General features: G+C 42.8%; 1 protein-coding gene and 1 long non-coding RNA gene across 2 annotated transcripts; one reads left to right on the top strand and one right to left on the bottom strand.

The window, feature by feature from the left end:
• The first annotated feature begins 1,694 nt into the window (after window positions 1-1,694).
• On the top strand, window positions 1,695-11,353 carry LOC132712446 (uncharacterized). The gene is made up of 6 exons (XR_009623103.2): window positions 1,695-1,769; window positions 3,930-3,986; window positions 4,531-4,560; window positions 5,548-5,604; window positions 9,079-9,105; window positions 9,590-11,353. It is a non-coding gene; the product is annotated as an uncharacterized LOC132712446 (long non-coding RNA).
• Window positions 11,354-11,439: 86 nt separating this feature from the next.
• On the bottom strand, window positions 11,440-21,989 carry LOC117669350 (uncharacterized). Its single transcript, XM_034423713.3, has 9 exons — window positions 21,894-21,989; window positions 20,845-20,865; window positions 19,267-19,332; window positions 17,061-17,093; window positions 15,764-15,811; window positions 14,919-14,948; window positions 12,846-13,001; window positions 12,294-12,335; window positions 11,440-11,623 (listed from the first exon to the last, which is right to left on the bottom strand). Exons 1-8 carry the CDS (start codon window positions 21,945-21,947, stop codon window positions 12,303-12,305), a joined length of 441 nt encoding a protein of 146 aa, XP_034279604.2. The 5' UTR covers window positions 21,948-21,989; the 3' UTR covers window positions 11,440-11,623; window positions 12,294-12,302.
• Between the last annotated feature and the right edge of the window lie 1,414 nt (window positions 21,990-23,403).

Genomic DNA, 23,403 nt, shown 5'->3' with positions numbered 1-23,403 from the left:
GGTTAATTAATTAAACTGAACAGCAATTGGTATAGAAAAATGTAGTTTCCTTTCCTCGAGGTTTAAGGCAAAAGTAAAGGTTCCCCTCGCACATATGTGCTAGTCGTTCCTGACTCTAGGGGGCGGTGCTCATCTCCGTTTCAAAGCCGAAGAGGCAGCGCTGTCCGAAGACATCTCCGTGGTCATGTGGCCAGCATAACTAAACATCAACGCTGTTTAGTTATGCTACGGAACGCTGTTACCTTCCCACCAAAGATGGCCCCTATTTTTCTACTTGCATTTTTTACGTGCTTTTGAACTGCTAGGTTGGCAGAAGCTGGATCAAGTAACGGGAGCTCACCCTGTTACGCGGCACTAGGAATTTGAACCGCTGAACTGCCGAACTTTCGATCGACAAGCTCAGCAACTTAGCCACTGCGCCACCACATCCCCACATCCCCTCGAGATTTAAATTATTTCAAAAAACTAATGTGGGGTTGAACAGGAAAACCCCAGGAAATCCCAGGAATATATTTGTGAAGGAGGAGGGGAAGGGTAGAAACATTTTGGAAAAAGAAATGTCTTTTCTTTCCCTTGCTCTTATTATTTTGCCCCCGTCGAGTTAAAATCAGAAATTCTCAGAATAAGCCTATTCTTTTAACTTATAATAACAAGCTGGTATTTGGACAGCATTCCTAGAAAAAGTATCTGGGGTCACACTGTTTGATGAATTAGCCAAATGAAACTGAGAATAGAATAGAATAGAATAGAATAGAATAGAATAGAATAGAATAGAATAGAATAGAATAGAATAGAATAGAATAGAATTCTTTATTGGCCAAGTGTGATTGGACACACAAGGAATTTGTCTTGGTGCATAGGCTCTCAGTGTACATAAAAGAAAACTGATCACAATTTTGTACAAGCTTGGTAGACATCTTCTTCTGGCCTTCAACATATGACATACTTCCTTCTAAACCAGAAGTGTCAAACTCAAGGCCCAGGGGCCAAATTCAGCCCACAGGGTGCTTAGATCTGCCCTGCAGGGGCTGCCCTGGAAACAGCAAAGGACTGGCCTGCAGTGCCTCTGCCAGTGAAAACGGAGCTCACGACGGCCACAGGCATCTCTCCAAGCTCTGTTTTCACTGGCAGAGGATTGCAGGAGGCCATGGCAGCCAAAAACGGAGCTCGGGAGCCCATTTTCGCTGGCAGAGTGCTTGGGGGCACAGGCACCCCCGACACGAGTGACATTGAGCTGGTCACACCCATCCTGGTCACAGCCTCACTGGCCACCCGAGATCAAACACAACCCTGATGAGGCCCTCAATGAAATTGAGTTTGACACCCTTTACAAAATATAATTTCACTCCTTTAGGCAAAAATTTCAGCGCATGATCATCTGAGGTTAAAAATGGGAGTAGAGAAGAAATACAGAGTCAAGAAGGAAGGGGGAGACGGATGCGTGGTCAGCTCTCAGGAACAAAGTATTTGTGGATCTTGGCCATGGTTGGAAAAGAAAGGAAGAAAGGGCTTGGTCATTCTGTGGATGAATCAGGTTGGGCTGACAGAAGCAAATTTGCTTATGATAACAGGGACTGATAGTTTAACGTATCAGTGGCCGCTGCCCATGATAACTTCCAGTATAAGTAGAGGCCTCAGGTGGCCTTATCCCTATTCCTATTTCAGAGGGAAAGGGAGACAGAAGCAACACCAAGATGCAAGTCAAAGTTGTGGCTCTTTTCCTGGCCATCTGCCTGCTCACTTTCGAAGGCACCACAGCTAGACCTGGGGTAAGGAGAGATTTGGGTGAAAGAAGGTTCCTATGGGATCTCTATGCAATCTGTATTTGACACCCATTTAAATGAATCCAGTCTTTGAAGCTCTAGCTTCATTGATCGAGCATGGAATATTCCAAAACTGGGGTTCCTGCATTCACAATTGATTCCCCTGAGTGTTACTGTTTTTAAAGAGTCTGTAGCATAAGAGTGATCAGTCAATTGTTTCTTTCCTGGGAATTTGCAGCAGCTACTTCAAGTATTTCAATAGCCAGAGAAGCGAGCCACAAGATGGCATTCTCATTGAGCCTCCTAGGTTTGTTGATGTGTTTGGGAAAGATAAGAGAAATAATCAATTGCTCTAAGAAGGATCAACGTCCTGGAGGGATTTAAGTAGCACATCTATCATGCATTGGGCCTTTCCTTTCCTTTCCTTTCCTTTCCTTTCCTTTCCTTTCCTTTCCTTTCCTTTCCTTTCCTTTCCTTTCCTTCCCTTTTCTTTCCCCTTTCCCCTTTCCCCTTTCCCCTTTCCCCTTTCCCCTTTCCCCTTCCCTTCTTTTATATTATAGTTATGAGGTGCCCAGAGCTGTGGTTTTAAGTTGGATAGTCATAGAAGCATTTTAAATAAGTAAGTAAAGGTAAAGGTTCCCCTCGCACATATGTGCTATTCGTTCCCGACTCTAGGAGGTGGTGCTCATCTCCGTTTCAAAGCTGAAAGAGCCAGCGGTGTCCGAAGACGTCTCCATGCTCATGTGGCCAGCATGACTAAAAGCCAAAGGCACACAGAATGCTGTTACCTTCCCACCAAAGGTGGTCCCTATTTTTCTACTTGCATTTTTTACGTGCTTTCGAACTGCTAGGTTGGCAGAAGCTGGGACAAGTAAACGGGAGCTCACCCCGTTACACGGCACTAGGGATTTGAACCACTGAACTGCCGACTTTTTGATCAACAAGCTCAGTGTCTTAGCCACTAAGCCACTGCATCCCTCTGATAAATAAATAATGCTCAGGAAAATTTCAAAGTGTGACGCAAATCATCCTTGTGATGGTTGAGATGTTTGTTTACTTAGTTGTGCAGCCTTTTTCCCGATGAGCTCATTCTCCTTTCTTTAATATTTAAACCCTTTTTATTGGAAGTGCCAAGAAATCATGAGTTTCTCTCTTTATGCAAATCAGACACTTAACTTACAGGTGATGACCAAACATCACTTAGAGTTTTAATGAACATTAACCTGAGTCACACCATTTTTTAACATATACCTGGAGTCCACCTCCTTTCTATTCTTTCTTTCCCCAAGTTTGCCATTGTAACTTTCCATTGAAATACATGAAAAGGAGTATCTGAACTGCACATATGCATTTGGGGAATTGAGCGTGCAAAAGGTAGGTTGATCATAAGAACCACATTCAGATACAATTAGGAGAAATATATAGTAAAGTATATGTGATGCAGAAATGATCCACCAGGCCTTCTTCTGGGATTGGATTGGATTTAATTTAATTTAATTTAATTTAATTTAATTTAATTTAATTTAATTTAATTTAATTTAATTTAATTTAATTTAATTTAATTTATCTCATTTTTATCGCATTTCTATGCCGCCCAACTCCCGAGGAACTCTGTTTTAGTTTAGTTTTCCAGTCTGGCTGTAAACTCAGATTTAACAGATTAACAGAGTTGGAAGAGACCTTGTACTGCAGGTCATCTAGGCCAACCTCTCACCCAAGCAGGAAACCCTACACCGTCTCTGACAAATGGCAGTCCAATCTCTTCTTAAAAGCCTCCAGTGATGAAGCTCCCACAACTTCTGAAGGCAACTTCTGTTCCATTGGTTGATTGTCCTCACTGTCTGAAAATTTCTCCTTATTTCTAGATTGAATCTCTCCTTGGTCAGTTTCCATCCATTATTTCTTGTCTGGCCTTTGGGTACCTTGGAAAATAGCTTGAGCCCCACTCCTCTCTGTGGCAGCCTCTCAAATATTGGAACACTGTTATCATGTCTCTCCTAGTCCTTCTCTTCTGACCAACTCCACTGGTCTCCCCTCCAGTCCTTTCTTCCTCTCCTGTAGTTTGTTAAATTCTCTGATATTCACAAAATACCAGGATCTTTCTAGTGCTTTTCCTAATCCTTTAGCAAAAAGAAAACAACTAGCTCTGTTTATTTTCCTTTGCAGAGTGTAGACAGTTTTGACAACAACAATGTAGGATCCAGCAGTTTCAATGACAATGGAGTAAGTATACAATTTAATAATTAAAATTTAACAAATAAGTACCCAGAATAACTGTATCCTTGGAGCTAATTTGTCTTCTTCATTCCTCAGTAGGAGATTAAAAACTATTTTAAAAAGCTGTATAGAAACTCTTAAATGTACTTCCTTCCTTTTGAGTCATCCGAAAAGCGAAACATTTTTCTTTTTTCTCAAAGATACCAAATAAAAAGTCATTTGTCAATGACTGAAGAAATGTATTTGCAGCGCATGCTTAACTGAGGGGGATGAAATATATGTCATGTAAATAATAAAATGGTATTAATCGGCTCGATCAACTACAAAAGGTCTAGATTTTGTCCCAAATACCCAGTTGTTTATGTTTTATTTTTAAAATTACAATATGTTTTTTCTCATTCTGTTGTGTTTCTGTAACTTTATTCAAGGAACAAAGCAAAAGTATTTTTGTAAGATTAGGGAGATGGTGGGACAACTGCTAATTGTCATAAGATTGAACCTTTAGGTTGCTCTTAATTTGAAATTGTGTTGTTTTCATTTTATGTTTCAGAACAGCTTTAATTCTGGACGTTTTGGAGGGGTATGTATTAACAAATGTATAAATGCCAGTTCTGAGCAGAACTCAAAATTCAATCCTAAAATTCCAAAACGAGCCAACATTTGGAGGGGATGAAATTTTCTTAGGAGAGAAGTCTGCAAGGGGACAATATGGAGTTCAAAGTTGCAAGATGCTCACTCTAGTCCACTCTACCACAGGTAGTCCTCAACTTACGGCCCCAGTTGAGCTCATAATTTCTGTTGTTAAGTGAGACATCTGTTAGATGTATCTTGTCCCATTTTACAACCTTTCTTGCCCCGGTTATTAAGTGAATCGCTGCAGTTGTTAAGTTAGCAACACTGCTGTTTAGTGGATCTGGCTTCCCCATTGACTTTGGTCATTGGACGGTCGCAAAAGGGGATCACGTGACCCTGGGACACTGCAACCGTCATAAAGATGAGTCAGTTGCCAAGCAGCTGAATTTTGATCATGTGACTATGGGGATGCTGCAATGGTTGTAAGTGTGAAAAACGGTCATAAGTCTCTTCTTTCAGTGCCATTGAATGAATGAATGAATGAATGAATGAATGAATGAATGAATGAATGAATGAATGCCTATTCTTTAGAGGGAAAAATCAACATTTAAAATCAGCATTAGAGTTCTGCTGTCTGGCTATATTTTGGCAGGTCTCAAAGGTATTATGTGATTGTCCTCTTCCTGCCTTCTTGTATGGTTATGCCTAAACACGGGGTTGGATTAGAAGACCTCCAAGGTCCCTTCCAACTCTGTTATTCTATTCTATTCTATTCTATTCTATTCTATTCTATTCTATTCTATTCTATTCTATTCTATTCTATTCTATTCTATTCTATTCCATTCTATTCCATTCCATTCCATTCCATTCCATTCCATTCTATCCTCTTTGCTCCTCTCTGTTGAAATGTACAGGTAAATAAATGGGTATTCCTGAAAGTCAACCTACAGCGGACAATGAGACCCTAACATATGCTCTTGTGCTCTATTTTTAGAATAGTGGAAGCTTTGATAACAACAAGGTTGGCGACAACAGCTTCAATGACAATGGAGTAAGTGTTGGAGAATGTATTTTGCCTTCTGAGAGAGAGAGAGAGGAGAATCCAAAACAGGTCTTATTTTAATGGAAAGATGATTTATCTATAGGAAGGAGGAAGAACGTCTTAGTATCTAGAGCTACATCCTAGCAAGGAGATTCAAAAAGGCATGTCTATGTGTGTTTGCTTAGAAGACAAAGGCAGGAAGGGAGAGACTCAGTGGTGAAATCTGAACCGGTTTGCTACCGGTTTGCTGGCTGTGCATGCGCATATGCAGCGCGCGTCACTCACCCGCTGTGCACCAAATGCGTGCTGTGTGCGCATGTGCAGTGAGCACCAAAAGGAGGCTTGGGAAGGTAAGTAGAACAGCGAGGGGGTGGGATCGGCTGTGCCGCATGATTTAGCTTCACTAGAAAGCAGGATTTCCTGCGGCACAGCTGATCGTCAGAAATACCAGTTCGTAGGAACCAGTAGCTTTTTTAAACTACCTGAACCATTTTTTTAATCACTACTGGTTTGCCCGAACCGGAGCAAACCAGTAGCATTTCACACCTGCAGAGACTAGGTTAGAGATAAACCGGGAACCTATATTGGATCTGAGCCTCTATCTCAGTCTTTCTCAATCTTGGTAATTTTAAGATGTATAGCTTTTAATTCCCCCAATTCTCCGGTCAGCATGGCTTGTTGAAGAATTCTGGAAGTCCACACTTCTTAACGTTGCTAAAGTTGAGAAACATTGCTCTCTATATTTCTAATGGTCAGTACTATGAATGATTAAGAGTCATTCTTAATCAAAGTCCCACTTTCAACAGTAGATGCCAGAGATCTGCAAACTATACAATTTTGTGTAGTCCTAGAAGAGATTTACACAGTCCTGGAGCAGACTCACCACTGTTCGAAGGCATCCTAGAACTGGACTCCTTTGAACTGTGGTGCTGGTGGGCCACGATTATGCATCCCACGGACTGCAAAAATAACGAAGAAGTCCTAGACCCGTGATGGCGAACCTATGGCACGGGTGCCACAGGTGGCACGTGGAGCCATATTGGTGGGCACGTGATGTTGCCCTAGCTGAGCTCCAGCACACATGCGCACACCGGCCAACTGATTTTCAGGCCTTCCAGTCCCACCAGAAGTCGGGAAACTGGCTGTTTCCAGCCTCCGGAAGGCCTCTGGAGGGATGGGGAAGGCTGTTTTTGCCCTCCCCAGGCTCCTAGAAAGCCTCTGGAGCCTGGGGAGGGGGAAAAACACGCCTACTGGGCCCACCGTGTCATTGTGTGCCAAAAGCAGGGGGAAGTGTGTGAGGGTCACGTGCACACGTGCGGGAGGGCGGGGCACATTGAATTATGGATGGGGGCACACGTACCCGTGACCTCCCATGCTCCCCCCACTTTTGGCACGTGACGGCAAAAAGGTTAGCCATCACTGTCCTAGACCAAACCTCACCAAAAATATCACTTGAAGCCAAGATTGCCAAACAGAGGCTGTCATACTTTGGTCATGTCGTGAGAGTTGGGCTTACATGAAAAGTCAATCATGCTGGGAGTGATCAGTTGAAAAAATGAGAAGGGACCGCCCTAGTACCCATTGGCTGGACCCTATAAAAGATGACACTGGGATGACCATGGCGGATCTGAAGTCTGTGCTGCAAGTCAGAGAGGCATGGAGAGTACTGATCCATAGAGTGGCCAAGGTCGGACACAACTGAATGGCTGGCAACAATGACAAAACCAGATTGTGAGCCATGTTTTTGGACTCTTACTTTCAGAAGCCCAGAATAAATATTTAGAACCCCTTCCCAAAGTGGGTTTCTTTCCACATAAACTGTATGCTGTTACTCTAATGGCCAGTTATCATGTTGATTAACGATCTGTTTTCAGTCCAGTCCCTCTTGGTGATGTCACTTGGCCACTTTCACACGACAGCGATCTTTGGATGACTAATATTTTAAAGAAAAGCTTGCTACTGTCGCAAGCTCATCCCCTCCTTATTAACATCACCATAATGGTTTGGAATTTTATTTTACTATGTCCAAAACATTTTATTTTCATTCTCCAAATAGTCACTAACCACTGTTTTCCCCTCTTTCCCACACCAGACTGGTTTCAGATAGAAAGCTGTGGCTTGGTTTACAGAGCACGTAAAATCTAAATTAAGAAAAAAAAAACTAATAACGATGTTCTCAGATCACACTCTTCCCAAAGAATCACATTACAGGCAGTTTGTGGAGATTTTTGGTCATCCAAGTCATCGTTGTCCCACAGGTGCTTTTTTTCAAGAGGCAATTGGACTTTCTGGTATTTCTTTGAAGACATTTCATTTCTCATCCAAGAAGCTTCTTCAGCTCTGACCAGATGGTGGGGAATGGAAAGATTTATAGTCCTTGCAGACAGCTGGTCATTCACATTCATTTAGTAGGTCATTAAGATCACCTGGAGGTTTATCTGTGTCCTCAGGGTCACCTGAGTAGTGCAAATGGGTGTGGAGCCTTCTTGGAACTGTTGAAGGGACTGTGTCGTAGACAGGAGATAGATGATGTCATATCCCTCCCCCTCTGTTGAGAGAGGGCTGTTCAATTTGGACGCAGATGGCCTCTTTGACCCCTTTTTCAAACCAGTAATCCTCTTTGTCTAAATTGTGGACTTTGCTGTCTTCAAAAGAGTGGCCTTTGTCTTTTAAATGCAGATGGACTGCTGAATCTTGTCCTGTTGCTTCTTGGATGAGAAGCCAAACGTCTTCAAAGAAAAACCAGTAAGTCCCATTGCCTCTTAAAAAAGCACCTTTGGGACATTACAGGCAGTCCTTCCCAATGGTAATTGGGATGGCAACTCCATTGTTAAGTGACACCGTCATAAATGCAACTTCACCTGATCATGTCAAATTATGACAGCAGTTTCCGCAGTTCTGGTTGCCGTCATTCAATAAACCCTACACAGTCTTTAGGCGCAACGTCTAATGTGATCATCATGTAGGACTGCTTGCTGGCTTCCTCACTGACTTTGTTTCTCAGAAGCCAGCTATGAAGGTCCCAAATGGTGACTAATGACCATGAGATGTTGCGATGCCATAATTATGAACTGGTTGCCAAGCACCCAAATTGTGATTACGTGACTATAGGAATGCTACAACAGCCAAAAATAAAGGCACAATTGTAAGTTCTCCTTTGTTCAGTGCCTTTGTAACTTTGGATGGCCGCTGATCAAGTCATTCATTGATTTGCATGATAAACTTATTTAAGACTTACAATAAGACAATGGATGCCTTTGTCTCAGCATACTAAATTGTAGTTCATTTCATTTTGGCCTGGTCTAGCATGCTGTATAAATTCAAAATGAGTTGTCTTTTATCCCTCTTGAGATACTCTATAATTCAACATTCTCAAGGGGGTCTGTATTGCAGTTTAGATAAAACAGGGTTTTTTTAATCAACAAGTTAGTGTAGAAACAATGTCCTGATTCCCACTTTTCTGTATTTGTTTTTGTATTGTAGAATTCCTATAATGGACCCGAAATCGTGGTAAGTTTGTATAATTTTGAACCTCTCTGTTAAAGGCTTAATTCTATTCTGTAGCTTCCTACTGGTAAGATCCTGGTCTCCAGCTCTGGCCAAAGCCCCTTTCTGCTGTGGGATCCATCATGAAATAGGGCAGCTGACTTTGCATAAAATAGAATTCATTTTGTTATGAAACCAGGGCTGGGGAGAAGGGAGCAGCACAGACAAATATAACAACTTCCTTGTTAAAACTGATCAGGTTATCTACCTGGTTTAGAATTCTGCTTCTAACGGGAAGTTCCCAATCAGATATGGAGCCATTTTCTCTAGCATCAACAACTTCAGGCTATATACTCTACACAATTGTTATCTACAGGAAACTCCAGATGTTACCGAGTGCTTCCTTCTCTACAAATGAGAAATTAATCACTGTGTGTAGATCTTATTGATAATAACGATGAGTGCTTATTGAGAATCTTAAGGATGTTTTATTTTCTTCTTTATATAGTACTAAAAGCCTATCACCAGTGGTCCAGATGATTTCTGCCCAGACTTTTCATCAAGGATATCATTGCTGACTCAAATGATTCTTTTTTACTTGGTGTTGAACCTTTATCTGGTACCGACTGTACAAAAGCTGCTTCTTGCAAATAAAGTAACATGACTTAATCAATATACCTTGCACAACAACAGTTGTGCCTCAGTGTGAATTTATTACCTACTTCATCTATCTACAGTCCAATGAATTAAAAAAGCCCTATCAGGGGTGAAATCCAGCAGGTTCTGATAGATTCTGGAGAACCGGTAGCAGAAATTTTGAGTAGTTCAGAGAAACAGCAAATACCACCTCTGGCTGGCCCCAGAATGGGGTGGGAATGGAGATTTTGCAATATCCTTCTCCCAGGAGGGGAGGGAATGGAGATGTTGCAGTATCCTTCCCCTGGAGTGGGGTGGGAATGGAGATTTTGCAATATCCTTCCCCTGCCATGCCCACCAAGCCACGCTCACAGAAATGGTAGGGAAAAATTTTGGATTCACCCCTAGGCCCTATGGATTAAAATGGTTTTATGGATTAATTTGAAAGGAGTGGAGTGGTGGCCTAGAGGTGGAGCTTTCACCTCACAATCAGGAGACTATGAGATTGAATAGAATAGAATAGAATAGAATAACAGAGTTGGAAGGGACCTTGGAGGTCTTCTAGGCCAACCCCCTGCTTAGGCAGGAAACCCTACACCACTTCAAACAAATGGTTATCCAACATCTTCTTAAAAATTTCCAGTGTTGGAGCATCACAACTTCTGCAGCCAAGTTGTTCCACTGATTAATTGTCCTGTCAGGAAATTTCTCCTTAGTTCTAAATTGCTTCTCTCCTTGATTAGTTTCCACCCGTTGCTTCTTGTCCTGCCTTCAGGTGCTTTGGAGAATAGCTTGACTCCCTCTTCTTTGTGGCAGCCCCTGAGATATTGGAAGACTGCTATCATGTCTCCCCTGGTCCTTCTTTTCATTCAACTAGACATACCCAGTTCAATACCCAGATTGATCCTAGATAGTGGCAGATATTTCTCTCTCTGAGCACAAAAGGAAAATATCTGCTGTGAACTCCATGTAGGTCTCAGGAAGGGCATCCAGCCAGTAAATGCTCAGCTCCATTTAGTCATCCTGACTCCAGCCTGTTGCAAGGGATTGGTCAAAAAGCCATCCATCAAAGATTTGGGGAACTCACTGGCCTTAACTGGGTTAGAGGGAGAAGAAAATTGTGTTAGTTTTTTTTAATTGTATAGATGTGGGATTTTAAATTGGGAGGCTGATCGATTTAATTTATTTTAGTTATTTTTAACTTTTATATTATATGTATCTTAATTTTGGCTGTTCACCGCCCTGAGTCCTTCGGGAGAAGGGCGTTATACAAATTTAAATAAATAAATAAATAAATAAATAAATAAATAAATAAATAAATAAATAAATAAATAAATAAATAAAGTTAGTAACACGGCTGTTAAATGAATATGGTTTCCCTGTTGACTTTCCTGGTCAGAAGGTGGCAAAAAGGGATCCGGTGACCTCGGGGACACTTATGCCATTGCCGTAAGTCTGAAACAGTAGCCAAGTGCTCAGATTTTGAACGCTGACCATGGAGGATGCTGCAATGATCCTAAGTACGAAAATACGGTCATAAGTCACTTTTTTTCAATGCCGTCGTAACTTTACTACACGAATGGTTGTAAATTGAGGAGTCCCTGGCCCAAGGCTGATGCTAGGCTTACAAGACAGAGGATGCTGCTGGTCATGTAGATATTGGAGACTTGTGATTGAGACTTGATCATTTTTAGGCCTTGAAATCATAAGAGGACAAGAACGGATGATGCTCGTACTTTATTGTCATTGAAAGTTCCCTAAACCCAGCAGACAGAAGTAAACAATCACTATTCCCACCACCAGCCTTGCTTTTTGGTACATTTCATCAGGTGAGTGATCGCTTCTAATTAGGAGGAAAGGAGCAGCTTGTCTAATAGCTTGGTCTTCCTTCCGACATTGGCAGCACCTGGAAGAGCAGAAAAGATCAGATGACCGAGAAAGCACAACCAAAACAGTGGAAGCAAATTGGGTCCATGTCTGTCTCGCGATTCCAAAGAGCTGAAGGCTCTTTTCCATGAGCTCACAATTCCCCAGCTAAAAAGGCGTTCCTTGCATTTTGAAACATTTTGGTGGCAAGAAGGTGTGGGTAACTCAATCCATGCTTCTGCAAAACCCCAGAATAACCACCCTGGTTAGCAAAGGAATTCGGTGGCTGGGCTTGCCATTAAAATGTGAGTTTAATGTTCTTCTCCATTCATTAAAAAAAAAGGGGGGGGACGCGGTGGCTCAGTGGCTGAGCTTGTCAATTGAAAGGTTGCCAGTTCAGCGGTTCCAATCCCTAGTGCCGCATAATGGGGTGAGCTCCCGTTACTTGTCCCAGCTTCTGCCAACCTAGCAGTTCGAAAGCACGTAAAAAATGCAAGTAGAAAAATAGGGACCACCTTTGGTGGGAAGGGAACAGCATTTCAGGTGCCTTTGGCATTTAGTCATGCCAGCCGCATGACCACGGAGATGTCTTCGGACAGCACTGGCTCTTCGGCTTAGAAACAGAGAAGAACATCGTCCCCCTAGAGTCGGAAACGACTAGCACATATGTGCAAGGGAAACCTTTACCTTTATTGTATTAGAAAACTTACCAGTAGTGCTTACTGATCGCCAGCCTGTTGCATTTGTTCACCCTAGAAAAATACAGACGTTAGTCCATCCTGATATTTATCTATGATCAGACAAACCTGACTTTCAATAACGGCGTAATAGCGGAGACAAGTTGAGAATTGCAAGGCCCGCAAACCAGCATAATGTTGAACTGGGGGAGGGGAATGCAATGAACTGCATCTGCAGCTTGCTGTCCAACTGGGTTTGCTCAACATACTTAACCAGGTCAGTTAAAGACCTAGCGGCTGCATTTACAGCATAAGCTACATTTGGGAGTTTGTTTTAAACATAGTTTCTGGCAGTGGTGGGATTCAAGTAATTTAACAACCAGTTTTTTGCCCTAATGATTTCTTCCAACAACCAGTTTGCCAAACTGCTCAGAAAGTTAACAACCGGTTCTCCCGAAATGGTGCGAACTGGCTGAATCCCACCACTGGTTTCTGGGTTGTTTGTGGCATAGCAGAGGAACAAAATTAGAAGATACGGGAATGATAGATAAATGGGTCATTTTGGGACTTAATCCCTTTTCTTACCTGAGCGTCTCTTCCTTTCCCTTTTCCTTTTCCTCCCCTTTTTCCTTTCCCCTTTCCTTTTCCTTTTCCTTTTCCTTTTCCTTTTCCTTTCCCCTTTCCTCTTCCTCTTCCTTCTTCCTGATTGTTTTGACCGACTCCTTCTTCCTGTTCTTCAGGCTAAAAAATAAACAGGCAAGAGTATCCATTTGCAATGAGATTTGGACTTGTCGGAAATGAAAAGGCAAAAAGCCACATCTGGCCTTGCAAGCATGCACCAAGGATTGCATTCGAAAAAGAAATGGGTAGTTGGGCCAAGGCAGCAAAGCAGAACCATTTTATTTACATTTACAAGTGATTCAAAATAAATAGAATCGATAACATTGCTCTCTAATCAGAGAATTGGACCATTTTCCCCTCTATAATAAAAATGACCAAATAAGGCAAGTCAATTTGGAGAGCTCTGGGAACCATCTCCAAGAGTCTTTTGGGGGGGGGGGGTGGCATTGGGATCCAATTATGCACTTCTGTTTTATAGTCTTGTGAACCTTCTCCAACTTAATGTCTATGGATATTCATCAAGGTCATGGTTGTGCCCAGCAATGGGCTTCAGAATCTTTAGCAACGGGTTTGCTGCCATGTCGCTGAGTGGGCGTGGCCATGGTGGTCATGGCCTAGTTGACTGCCTGCACCACGGTGGGTGGGGTGTATATGTGTTTCCCCAGGCTTTCCTCGAGCATCTAGGAGGACGAAAATTGCTTCCCTCAAGGTCTGGAGGCCCTCCGGAGGGTGGAAACAGGCCCATTTCTGAACTTCTGGAACTTCCAGGAGGCCCGTTTTTCACCCTCCCCAGACTCCGGAGCCTTTCCTCGAGCCTCTGTGAAGGCGGAAACAACTTCCCCCAGGAAGACTTCCAGAACCTCCAGTAGGCCCGTTGTTTGCTCTCCCAGACCCTCCACGCAGCCCCTGCACTTACCTGGAATGATGAATGGGCTGCGTGGAGACTCCTGGGAGGGGTGGGGTGGGGTGAGGTGGGGTGGGAGGGTCCAGCCAGGGGTGGCACTGAACCCCGGCGATCCTTGGATAGAGGATCATGCGAATCCTGCCGAACCCCCAGGAGCCCACCCCTGGTTATTCCAAAAATGCTTTTCTTGTTGTTTTTTTTTCCCCCTCAAAAACATTTCACTTCTCATCCAAGAATTGAAGAACCAGGAAAGGCCAGTTTCTTTTTGAAAAGTCCTTCTGGGACTTCTCCAAATTATCATTTTCCAGTTGTGATAAACTACAAGTCCCATCGACCTCCACGGTGAACTCAGCTCACTAGTAGATAAGTAGACTGGGAATGGCTGGCTTTCGCTATCTAATGACTCTAGTACAGTTGGAAGGCATCAAGTAGGAGAAGGATGGCTTAATGGGTAAGAACATCAGAAGGGTGCCATCTTTCTCCTCTCTCCTGTCTGAGAAGTTTGTCTCATTTTATTTAGTGAAAGGGCTAAATGTGTAGAAAGTTAGCACCCCCCTCCCCTACTAGAAGAATGAAATATTTTAGGAAATATTAAAAAGGCATCTCCCTGGATGAGAAAAGGACAAACATGCTCTTGGAAAACAGGCCCCACCTTTGTTAATAGCCCCAGAAAGACTGGGCCACCCTATCTACAAAACAAAAGGCCTCCAGCTCCAGGGTGATGGGATTAAGACATGACCCTCCAGGACATGATAGGATTATCTAGCAGCAGAGCTCACCACATGGCACCTGGGGTTATTCGCACAGTTCAACCAGACTTATCTCAGACAAACTCCTAAGATTTGCACATTACCCCTACAGCAGGCAATAGGATAAATGCCCTTGCCACAGGAACAGGAAGCTCTAGGGCAAGGCCCAAGAGAGGATATAAATCTCTTTCTCTCTCTCCACTCCATGTGTTCAGCTACCCAGAATCACACGTGCTTGATGGTTCTGCTTCACCATTAAACCATCCTTCCAAGCAGCCTCCGTGTTTCCAGTGTCTTTCTCTCCACTTGGAACTGAACCCAGGTGGACATTTCTTCCAACACCTGTTTATCATTTGCCAATGTAACATCCTCCAGCATACTTACAGCAGCTCTTTTCACCAGACGTCCATTATTCTGAATAAATCATAATAAAAGAACAATTAATAATTTCTGGTTTTTCTCAACTAAAACAGAGAAGAATTTTGCTGCTGGTTGCTGGGAGTTTATCGGGGGGGGGGGGTTAAAGGCCTTGCGGGAAAATTGTCCTTCGTTTCCCCTACTGTTTTAATACAAAGGAAGTTTGTTTCTTTGTCCAAGTTCCTTCAAAAAGAGATTTTTTTGAGAAAAATTTTCTCCAGAAAAGAGATCTCTGGAGAAATCCTCACGAATTGAGTGAGGTCTTGAATTTCCTGTAGATCAAAGGTCTCCAAACTTGACTACTTTAAGATTTGTGGACTTCAACTCCCAGAATTCCTCAGCCAGCCGTGCTAAGGAATTCTGGAAGCTGAAGTCCACAAGTCCTAAAGCTGCCAAGTTTGGAGAGTCCTGCTTTAGATGAACGGTGATGAAGTGGTGGATGTTAACCTTCTGCCTTTTATTATACCACCATCCTTGTGGGGGCTTCCCTGACTCCTCATGATATTCCAGACTTTTTCAGTTGTTTTTCTAGACTAGGAAGGAAAGAACAGCAGGAAGGCATTGATAAAGTATTGCAGAAGTCAATAAACACTTTGGCCAGTCATCCTGAGGTTCCCACCATGCTTTGTTCCATCCTAGGCATTGAGGGATGTGGATGGGTTGCCTTGCAGAACAGACCAAAGGGTAAATACTAGCCTTGTAACATCTGCCTGCAAGTTGGGGACCCAGACACTACCTTAGAGTAAAACTCCTTAGTTTGTACTCAATTGTAGAACTTAAAGATATATTAGTATAACATTTTTGACACTTACCAGAAGGTTATTTGCTGCTGGAACTGACAAGGGTTTTACATGAGCTTCCTGGAGAAAAGGAGAGGGGGCAGTAGTGAAATCCATTTTTTTTTTACTACCGGTTCTGTGGGTGTGGCTTGGTGGGTATGGTGTGGCTTGGCGGGCATGGCAGGAGAAGGATACTGCAAAATCTCCATTTCCCACCCCACTCCAAGAGAAGGATACTGCAAAATCCCCATTCCCTCCCCACTCCTGGGGAAAGGATATTGCAAAATCTCCATTCCCACCCCACTCTGGGGCCAGCCAGAGGTGGTATTTGCCGGTTTTCTGAACTACTCAAAATTTCCGCTATCGGTTCTCTAGAACAGTGGTCCCCAACCTTTTTATCGCCGCGGCCCGCTGAGCGCGCGCAGGGGTGGGGCCACGGCCCAGGAGCTTTTGCGCAGGCCCATTGCGCACGGCCCAGGAGCCTTTGCGCTGCAGCGTTCCTGTCCCCCGGCCGCTGCGCGGCCCGGTGCCAGGTACTCCACGGCCCGGCACCGGTCCGCGGACCGGGGGTTGGGGACCACTGCTCTAGAACATGTCAGAACCTGCTGGATTTCACCCCTGAGAGGGAGGAATCAACTACAAATGGGAAACTACAAGTCCCATCAGCCTCCACAGCAATGGTGAAATGTAAAATTTGTTCCTACCAGTTTTGTGGGCATGGCTTGGTGGGTGGGTGGGGGGTAATGTGATTGGGTGGGCGTGGCCAACTTTTTAAAAAAAAACTATTTTAAAGCATTTTTTTACAACATATTTGGCTGAATAGGTTGTAAAAAAATGCTTTTAAAAGTAAAAAAAAAAGAGGCTCTGACGATCACAGCTGAGCCACATGATCATCCGAGCCTTTTTTTTTAGCCTTTTAAAGCAGGAAGTAAAGACACTTGGACAGGTGGGCAGAGCCTCGCGCCACCATCGCTACCGGTTCTCCAAACCACCTGCCACAATCGCTACCGGATCGCCTGATCCGGTCCGAACCGGGAGCATTTCACCCCTGCTCCACAGTGAACTCAGCCCATCCAACATATTTGGAGGATAAGCAGGCTGGAAACAGCTGGTTTTCACTATCTAATGATTTCAAATAATCCACGCCAGGTTGAATTTTGTATTCCCAACAGAGAATGAAGTAGGAAAAGGATGGCGTAGTTGATAAGAACCTCAAAAGGCCTGCCACCATTCTCCTCCCTCCTGGCTGAGATGGTTGTCTCCTTTTACCTAATGATAGAGCTACCCTTGTATGTCATTTGCCAATGGAGCATCCTTCCAACATACTCACAGCTGCTTTTTTCCCCACATCTTCCTCTTTTTCCTGAAGAACAAATAAGAAGAACAAGAGTTAATGCATTCTGCTTTCGCCTACTAATCATGGATACGCAGAACAGTTTTTGCTCTTGGTTGCTGGGAGTCAAATGGGGTTTGTAAATGCCCTGCAGAAAATCCTACTCTTCCCTCTATCACTTTGAAAGAAAGACTGTTTCTTTTTCCAAATCCTTTCAAAGGAAAAGGGATTCCTGGAGAAATCCTCCTGAGCTGAGTGAAGTCTTGAATTTACTTTACAAGAAAGGTGATGAAAAAACAGATGTTAACTTACTGGCTTTCATTATCTAACTATCTTTTGGGGGGTTTCCCTGACTTCGCATTATAGTTTAGACTGATGGTTCTCAACCTTTTTTTCAGCCCAGAGTCCCTTTATATACGTTTTGTAACCATGGACCACCAAGACTTAAATCATAACATTTCTTTTTTTTTTTTTGGTATGTATGTATGTATGTATGTATGTATGTATGTATCTATCTATCTATCTATCTATCTATCTATCTATCTATCTATCTATCATCTATCTTTCTATCTGGATGCCTTTGGTGTTGAGTCATGCCGGACACATGACCACAGAGAAATCTTCGGACAGTGCTGGCTCTTCGGCTTTGAAACAGAGATGAGCACTGCCCCCTAGAGTTGGGAATGACTAACACATATGTGAGAGGGGGACCTTTACTTTTACTATCTATCTGTCTGTCTGTCTGTCTGTCTATAAATATTGAATACATGAACAGTGTGGCCTTTGGGTATCATTAGTTTTGATACCAAATAATAGTAATAATATTGACAGTTTTAGTAATCTTAATTACATTAATCATACTCACATCATTATAATAACATTGTAAACAACACAATCATCTTTCAACTTCTAATACTTTCCTCTACTATTGATTTTAGAATATTATATAGAAATATGCATAATAATATTTCCCCCATTTCTAATTTCTACCTCTATTCTAAATCTTAATAGCATAAATCTTATATTAGTATGTATTCTATATCTAACCACCATCTCTTGCCCATTTTAGTATTTCAATTCTTGCTGATTTTTGGAATATTTTTCATACTTCCCTTGGGATTTTGTATTAATTACATTAATCATACTCACAGCATTATAGTCACATTATAAATATTACAATTAAAGTTGTTAACACTGTAGTATTTGCTCCACGGTGTATGTAACCCTTCATTATTTAATTATTCAATATCTTAATACACATTACTAACAACCATAATAATACTATTTAAGTGTACATAATACAATCATCTTTCAACTTCTGATCTGTTCATCTACACATTGATTTTAAAGTATTATATAAGAATATATGTAACAATTTTTTCCCTCTTCCTAATCTCTACTTAAATCACAACATTTCTACAAGCCTTCGTGGACCCCCTTGTGATGACATCCTGGACCTCCAGGGGTCCGCGGACCATGGGTTGAGAACCTCTGTTTTAGACTTTTTCAGTTGGTTCTGTTAGACTAAGAAGGGAAGGGCAGCAGGAGGTGTGGATAAGGTGGTGCAAAGGGCAATAAACACTTGGACCAGTCATCCTGAGTTTCCCACCTATGCAGCACGTTACAACCTAAGCATTGTGGGAAGTGGACCAAAGAGTAAATACCAGCCTTCTAGTGTCTGTCTGGCCCCAGATGCTCTCGGAGAAGAATAGTCCTTGGTGTGTGTTCAATTATAGAACTTCCATTAAAGGCAGCGGTGGGATTCAGCCGGTTTGGGCCGGTTTGGGTAAATCAGTAGTTAAATTGCTGCCTGGCTCTGCCCTTCTCCTCCCCTTCCAGGAGTCCCCATGCACCCCATTTTGTCTCCCAAGTAAGTGCAAGGAGGCCTCCTAGGCCCAAAATGGGGTGTGGGGGGTGCGGTGTGTGCCCCCCCCCCCGCAGACCATTTTCACTCCCAGGAGGCTTCAGAAAGGCCTCCTAGCCCCAAAACGGAACACAGGAGAGAGCGGCACATCATTCCCATGGCCTGTTTTTGCTCCCAGGAGGGTGCAGGAGGCCAAGTGCTGCCTGTCACACCCCCATGGCCACGCCCACCATGGCCATGCCCACCCAGCCCATCATTAGAGCAGAGAACCGGTTGTTAAATTATTTGAATTCCACCACTGATTAAAGGGAAGTTAGTATAATATTTTCTGACACTCACCTGAAGGTCCTTTAGTGCCTGAACTTGCAATTGTTTTGCTTGACCCTCAACTTCCTCAGCAGCAGCCTGTGAAAATGGGCAAGAGTGAAAACCAAAATTGTGATGATGAAATGAAGAGCAATATTCGGCAATCTATCCCATTTGGCCAAAGATGAAGCACAGAAACACCATTGAAAGGAGGGAATCCCTTGTGGATATGGGGAAGAGTCAACCCTTTTTAACATTTAGCAAGTCCCTAGGAGAGCTCATCGAAGCAAGTGAAGTAATGGTGATTATGAGGGTGACATCTAAATTAAAGAAAATAAAACCAATGAAACATTATATTTTTAAGTTCCACCACATAATCTGGATTTTCCTGTGTGTCCTGTATGCAAAAAGCAGGAATTTCTCTGGGCGAGTTTGACTGGAACATTCTATTACTGCAATATTGGACCACATTTGGAGGATTTGGGTTGGAATCAAAATTTGCTTTTAGAGAGTAAAAGCAAAACACCTGGATTTTATTTAATGATTAGAAAAAACAACCTCAGAACGGGGGCAGAATGTTCCTTGATTCTGAGGCGAAACAAGTATTGAGAACTTTATTTTTATTTATCTATCACATTTCTGCATTGCCCATCTCACCTCTGGGTGGTTTACAATAAAAATACAATAGAGCTAGAAATGGTGCCCATGTTTGCCATTTCTCAGTGAAAGAGAACTGGATATCACAAGTGACATAATAAATTTGGGGGAGGGGGGTTTGGAGTTGCAAAAAGGCCAAATTCTGCAGATGTTTTCTCTCTGTTGAAAAGATGCACTTAGTAGGAGAAGTCACCTAGGCTGACTTCTTTTTCCTGGGCATGAATAGGAACACAGGAGATATCTTTGCCATGGTGCCTTCAATGAAAAAATCTCTCTCTCTCTCCCTCTCTCCCTCCCCCTCCTTCCCTCCCTCCCTCTCCCTCTCCCTCTATATCTCTAAATCTAAAGTAAATTCAAGGCTATATAATGATATACACATACACACAGAGACACAAACACACACACATACATACATACATATACATATAACATACACACATACACACATATAAACACACACACACACGCTTACACTCCTTATTTTTCCATACGATAATGCATGATAGCTATTCAGCCGATATATACCTAAATATAGAAAGAATAGAGAGGGAGGGAGGGAGGGAGGGAGAGAGGGAAGGAAGGAGGGAGGGAGGGAGGGAAGGAAGGAAGGAAGGAAGGAAGGAAGGAAGGAAGGAAGGAAGGAAGGAAGGAAGGAAGGAAGGAAGTAAGTCCTAACCATGATTTGGGGTCCTTATGAACAAATTTTATTTTGTTATCTGTGTATTAATTTACCACCAGGCGTATTGGTGGATATTGCTGCTTCTGGTTATTTATTTTTTAAAAATATTAGGACTTGGTTCTGCCATTATATGGATAGATAATTATCATCATTATGTTTCAAAACTTGTCATAATTAATTAAAAAAGGAACCAAAATCGTGGTTCTGCAAATATAAATCTTAGTCTTGTGGATGGCAGATATGGCATGCCGATGTTGGAAATGTGGAGTGCTTACCTTCGATCTGGCCTGGACCTCCTGAAAGAAAAAGGTTCATGATTATTAACAAAAGAACGAAGAAAGATAAATAGAAAGGGAAGGAGAAATATAAAAAAATAAATAAATAAGGCTATGGTATTCATTTTCATGTTTAAGCATACACATTTATTTTCAGTGCTGAAAACAGACCTTAACCAACTAACTGTTGATTCATTAAATAAAAATTCAAAATGATTATAACAAAAACAAAAAAGTGTATCCTGAACAACTGTGTATGGGTATTTTTGCAATTCAAATGTGAGCCCTTTTTTATTTTAAGAGATGCCCGAAGAGCTTTCCAAAACAACAGAAGAATTGAGGCCTTTGAACTATGGGGCTGGAGAAGACTCCTGCGAGTCCCTTGGACTGCAAGGTGATCCAACCGGTCAGTCCTACAGGAGATCAACCTTGACTGCTCTTTAGAAGGCCAGATCCTGAAGAGGAAACTCAAATGCTTTGGCCACCTAATGAGAAGGAAGGACTCACTGGAGAAGAGCCTCATGTTGGGAACGATTGGGGGCAAAAGAAGAAAGGGACGACAGAGAACGAGGTGGCTGGATGGAGTCATTGAAGCAGTTAGTGTGAGCTTAAATGGACTCCAGAGGATGGTAGAGGACAGGAAGGCCTGGAGGAGTGTTGTCCATGGGGTTGTGATGGGTCGGACACAACTTTGCAACTAACTACAACAACAATACTGCAATACTGAAATGTCTGCAAGGAATTAGAAAATATTTTTTCTAATTGAAGGCAATATTAGTAGCTTCTCCTGGGAAGACTATCCTGGGGTGTTTGGAACCAAATCTGACATTCCTCCACCTCTACCTCCTCCACTCTTGCAGATAATTGCAGATATAAGCAATGTGCAAATATAGTGGGAAAACAGTACATTGGTACTGAAATGTTGACAAGATCTCATCCAAAGAGATCTTGAAAGAAGGAAAGCAGGGTGAGAAAATAAGATAGAGATGATTTCAAGGTTACTTGTGTAAGTAACTAAGCCCAACACCCTAAAACTGATCCCTTCTTACCAGAAGTTGTCCAAAGGCCACCAGAAAAAAACAAGCAAGCAATGGACGGAACATCTTGCTTCTCTTCTCTTTGCTCTTCCAAAAAGTGAAGTTCTCCTGATGGCACTGGTTTCATTTATACTTCACCTGGTATGCTTCAGTGAGTCTAAACCAATGGCCCTATTGTCAAAGGAGGAAGTGGTTGAATAAAAGACGTTTTGATAACTAAAGGTCATCAGATATGGTTACCCTCACCTTCATGCCAGTTCAGGTCACCACCACTAGATAAGGGAGCCTTTGAACAATCAAGAAAATTTCTAGACTTCCAAAATTTACACATTGATAAATTACATTGTAGCATGGAATCTGGAAGGTGAGAGAACTGCTGCTAATAATAATGATAATGAATTGGGTGCTTTGGGCCTTGATGAGTTTGGATCTGCTAATGTCGGAAAGAGACGGTAGAGCAGGTTGAGTATTATAACTACATCTTGTCAGTTCCAAGTTAATTAATTAAAATTAAATTAAATTAAAATTCATTAATTAAATTAATAATAAATAATAAATTAAGTTAATTAATTTAAATTAAATTAAAGTAAAATTCAGTGGGCAAATACAGACGGAGGCTTGGTTGGTCAAACTCAACTTTATTAATGAGGCATCAACAGGAAACACCAAACATGGCAAGCAACAGTACCCAAACGTGACTCCTGACAGCCACTTAAATAGCGAGCTGTCAAACACGAGAACCAATGAGCGAGCAGCGATTTCCCTCCACTTCAGCTGCTCGTGTTAGAACCAATCAACTTAGCCCGGCGACAGCTGAGGCGCGGGGAGTCGTAACAGTGAGGACTTAACACCCCTTCACACCCGGCTCGCGCAATCGTAGTCCTCCAAATATGTGGGACGATGACGGCGCCTCCCAGACCGTCTGACAACGGGCGTGGCCGATGCCTCAGGTGGAGCCCCGCCTTCTCTCTCCAGCACAACGGGAAGTGGAGCGTCGTTCAATGGAGGAGGACTCGAACTCATCGCCGGACCCTGGATGTCAGGTAAGCGCTCCGGCAAGAACACTTCGGTCATGGAAGGCCGGGTGGGATTTGAGCTAGGGAGCAGTTCATTGGGACTGCGTTCTGTTGTTGGCACTGGAGGATCTAACGAAGGCCGAGGCTCGAGTTCTGCAATCCGCCGTCTCAGCTGATTTACATGCCGTCTCCAAATTCTCCCGTCGGTGAGCTGGACCCTATAAGAATAGGGCCCAGTTATTCAGATTATTTGTCCTGGTAGCCATCGAATGTCTTTATCAAAGTTTAGTGCATGTACCAGGTCCCCCACACTGAAGACCCGTGGTGGAATGCTCATTCTGGGAGGTGGTTTGTGAGCGTAGTTAGGGTGCAGGCGGTCTAGGGTTGTCTGGAGCCATCTGCCCATGAGGAGCTCTGCGGGGCTTTGTTTAATAGAGGTACAAGGGGTCATGTGCTGGGCTAGCAGGTACTGGTGAAGTTTGTGGTGCCAATCGGTGGACCCTATG

The sequence above is a fragment of the Pantherophis guttatus genome, chromosome 10 (assembly GCF_059756535.1).
Source record: "Pantherophis guttatus breed Tessera chromosome 10, ASM5975653v1, whole genome shotgun sequence".
Taxonomy (NCBI): Eukaryota; Metazoa; Chordata; class Lepidosauria; order Squamata; family Colubridae; genus Pantherophis; species Pantherophis guttatus.
This window is presented reverse-complemented; position numbering and strand designations above follow the sequence as displayed.

Excerpts from the sequence above, each read along its gene's own strand:
- LOC117669350 (XM_034423713.3), bottom strand. The coding sequence starts at position 21,947 with ATGTTCCGTCCATTGCTTGCTTGTTTTTTTCTGGTGGCCTTTGGACAA. Across the intron at positions 17,094-19,266 it reads AGGCACTAAAGGACCTTCAG|GAAAAAGAGGAAGATGTGGG; the intron begins GTGAGTGTCAGA and ends TTTGTTCTTCAG. Across the intron at positions 12,336-12,845 it reads GGAAAGGAAGAGACGCTCAG|GGTGAACAAATGCAACAGGC; the intron begins GTAAGAAAAGGG and ends GTATTTTTCTAG.